General features: G+C 47.9%; 1 protein-coding gene across 1 annotated transcript in view; it reads left to right on the forward strand.

The window, feature by feature from the left end:
* Positions 1–50, forward strand: part of LOC104532182 (GDNF family receptor alpha-4) — a 14,152-nt gene extending 14,102 nt beyond the window's left edge. The window contains exon 8 of the mRNA XM_010177318.2: positions 1–50. Within this exon, the coding sequence (XP_010175620.2) occupies positions 1–50 (50 nt within the window).
* Positions 51–2,509: the final 2,459 nt, after the last annotated feature.

Genomic DNA, 2,509 nt, shown 5'->3' on the forward strand with positions numbered 1-2,509 from the left:
AGATGTGGCTTCTCCTCGCTCTTGCTGTACTGAACCTCTCCATGATGTGAAGCTGGGAGGGCACATGCCAGGCAGAGACTCTCTTTGTGTTGGTTTCTTTACAAAACAACCAGACCAGTAACTTTTTTGGGAGGATGAGGGGAAGGAGAGAGGGAGTAGGAAGGAAAGGTGAGCGTGTGGGCATCCCTTCCTCCTCCTCATCCATCTCCCCATTTATTTGATTTTATACAATCAGCATTGTTGATAACCAGCTCATTCTTGGTCCCGGCCACCTTTCCACCCCACAACTTGGTTGTTGTCTCTCCAGCTCTCTGTGGATGGGGTCAGAGCCATGGACAATTCCCTTGGAAAAGGTGAAGGAGCTAAGAAATGAGCTCTGCAAAGGAAATACTTTTTCCTGCCACAGCCAAGAGGGAAAAGACTTTTGATGGATGAGCTGTCAGGAGGTTTTCTGAAGCCTTGATGCACACTGTGGGGCTCTTGACAGCACATATCAAATGATGTGGAGTTCAGACTGTCTCCAGGGTTGCTCAGGACCCAAAGGACAACCCACCCTGAGCAGACTGAAGAAACCAGAGCACCGGTGAGAAGGTTTTGTTCACCTTGAGAAGATCCTTGAAGCACCTCTGGGGTGGACCAAGTAACCACTCTACAAACTGGCTCACAGGGATTATCCACCCACTTGTAACCAATGTGCATCTCCAAGCTGTCACCTACCCCTTGGGCCCTCCTTTTTAGAGAAACATGTGTCATGTATTGATGGTGTTCAGGAAGAAACACGTGTGTTGCATTTTGTTTACAGCTGGCTTTCTTCGTGTCCCAACTCTAGCACCTCTATTCACTGGTCTTGTAAACTGTTTGGGATAGGTATTTTTTGGTTGCATCCAAACAACCAGAGGCCAATGTTGTCCTACTCCAAGATAACCTTTCTTGGTGAGCCCATGGGCAGGACTCAGTGCCAGCACAATGCAACCCATTCCCACATGCTACCTGTACATCCACTGGTCTTGCAGAAAGGAAGAGGGTTTTCAGTCAGGGGGGTTCATTAGTTATTCAAGGAAGAGATAGGATAGAAAAGGTTTGCTAGATACCACCCCAGGAACATAAATATCCAGCCAATTGTTGGAAAGGTCAAATCATGAATCATGTGGTAGGGAGTGGCTTGATAAGGTTCCTCTCCTTGAAGAGCTGCTGGAAGCAATCGCTTGTGTCAAGGTTAGCATGTGAAAGACATTGACTCCTGCCAAGCGCTAATTACTTAACTGAGAGGTGATTTAAGCAAAGACTGGTGAAGTGACCCACTCTACCGAGCTGCAGCCAGACCCCAGATGGAGGGTCAGGATAAATGTCTCTCTAGGCACAGAGAGGCAGATGCATGACCTTGGGCTACCTGAGCATTCAGGGGTCTTCCCTTGGGGAGGTGAGCTGAGGACTCCCAGCACCTTCTTTGGAGGCTGAATCCCTCATTAGATTAAGTCAAGAAAGAAGATGGTAAGGAAAGGTAAGAAGGTTTCCCAGGATAAATGCTTACCCAGATTGACTTCCATGGGAGGAACAGGAGTAGCTCCAGATTCTCCCTGAGTATTTAGGCCTTGGCTTTGCAGCAGTCAATTTATTCCTTGGTTTGTGCTCCTTCAAGGAACATCATTAGTTCCTTAGCATTTGGGTGCATAGAAAGACTTGGCAGCAGCTGATGCAGCAAAGTCCAGAGCTTTTCATTCATGTTCCCTGCAGAACACCTTCCATTGCTTTTTTGCTTCAGATTTTGCTGAGCAACTGCAACAATTTTCTTGGGTTTTGGTCCAGTATGAAACCACTCTTGTTTTCAAATGAACTCCTGTGGATGTGCAAGACGTGCACAGAAATCCTCCTGGCTGCATCTTATCCAAAGTTCTGCTCCTCAAGGTCCTCGGGGCTGTAGCACTTGGTTGTGTGAATCCAGGGCTGTGCAAAGGAACATGCCAAGATCTAAGTCTTGTGTGCAGGGGGCTAGGTCACCCTCTGGACTGAAACTTGCATGTGAAATCTTCACTGCCAAGCAGCTCACACAGATCAGAAAGGCAGGGAGGCAGAACTACAGCCCCTCACCTCTTTTCAAAGTGCCATAGACATGCATGGAGTTGCTGTGGACATCTCCCCTTTATCCAGGACATTGGTGTCCTCTGAGAGATCATCTGTGCACCAAGAGACACAACTACTAACTGCAACTCTGCAAAACTTGTGCCCTCTGAGCTACAGGTAAGAAAGGGATTAAACCCTGATGCTCAGCCCTTCAAAGGCAAGGAACTACCTCAACATCATGAGGTCATGCTGTGAATTGCCTTCTTCTGACGCTTTCTTTCCAAGTCCTGTAATCATGTTCTTCTACACATCTGTCCCTGGCAAGCTGGGTCTCCACCAGCCTTTAATCTTCTTGCACAAGCTGAGCCTCTGTGTAGGATGGCCCATGCAAGTGGCAGCTGCTTTCCAGGAGTACCCACTCCTGCAATTTCTCACAGCTCCACTCTTG

The sequence above is a fragment of the Antrostomus carolinensis genome, unplaced genomic scaffold, assembly GCF_000700745.2.
Source record: "Antrostomus carolinensis isolate BGI_N321 unplaced genomic scaffold, ASM70074v2 scaffold11221, whole genome shotgun sequence".
Taxonomy (NCBI): domain Eukaryota; kingdom Metazoa; phylum Chordata; class Aves; order Caprimulgiformes; family Caprimulgidae; genus Antrostomus; species Antrostomus carolinensis.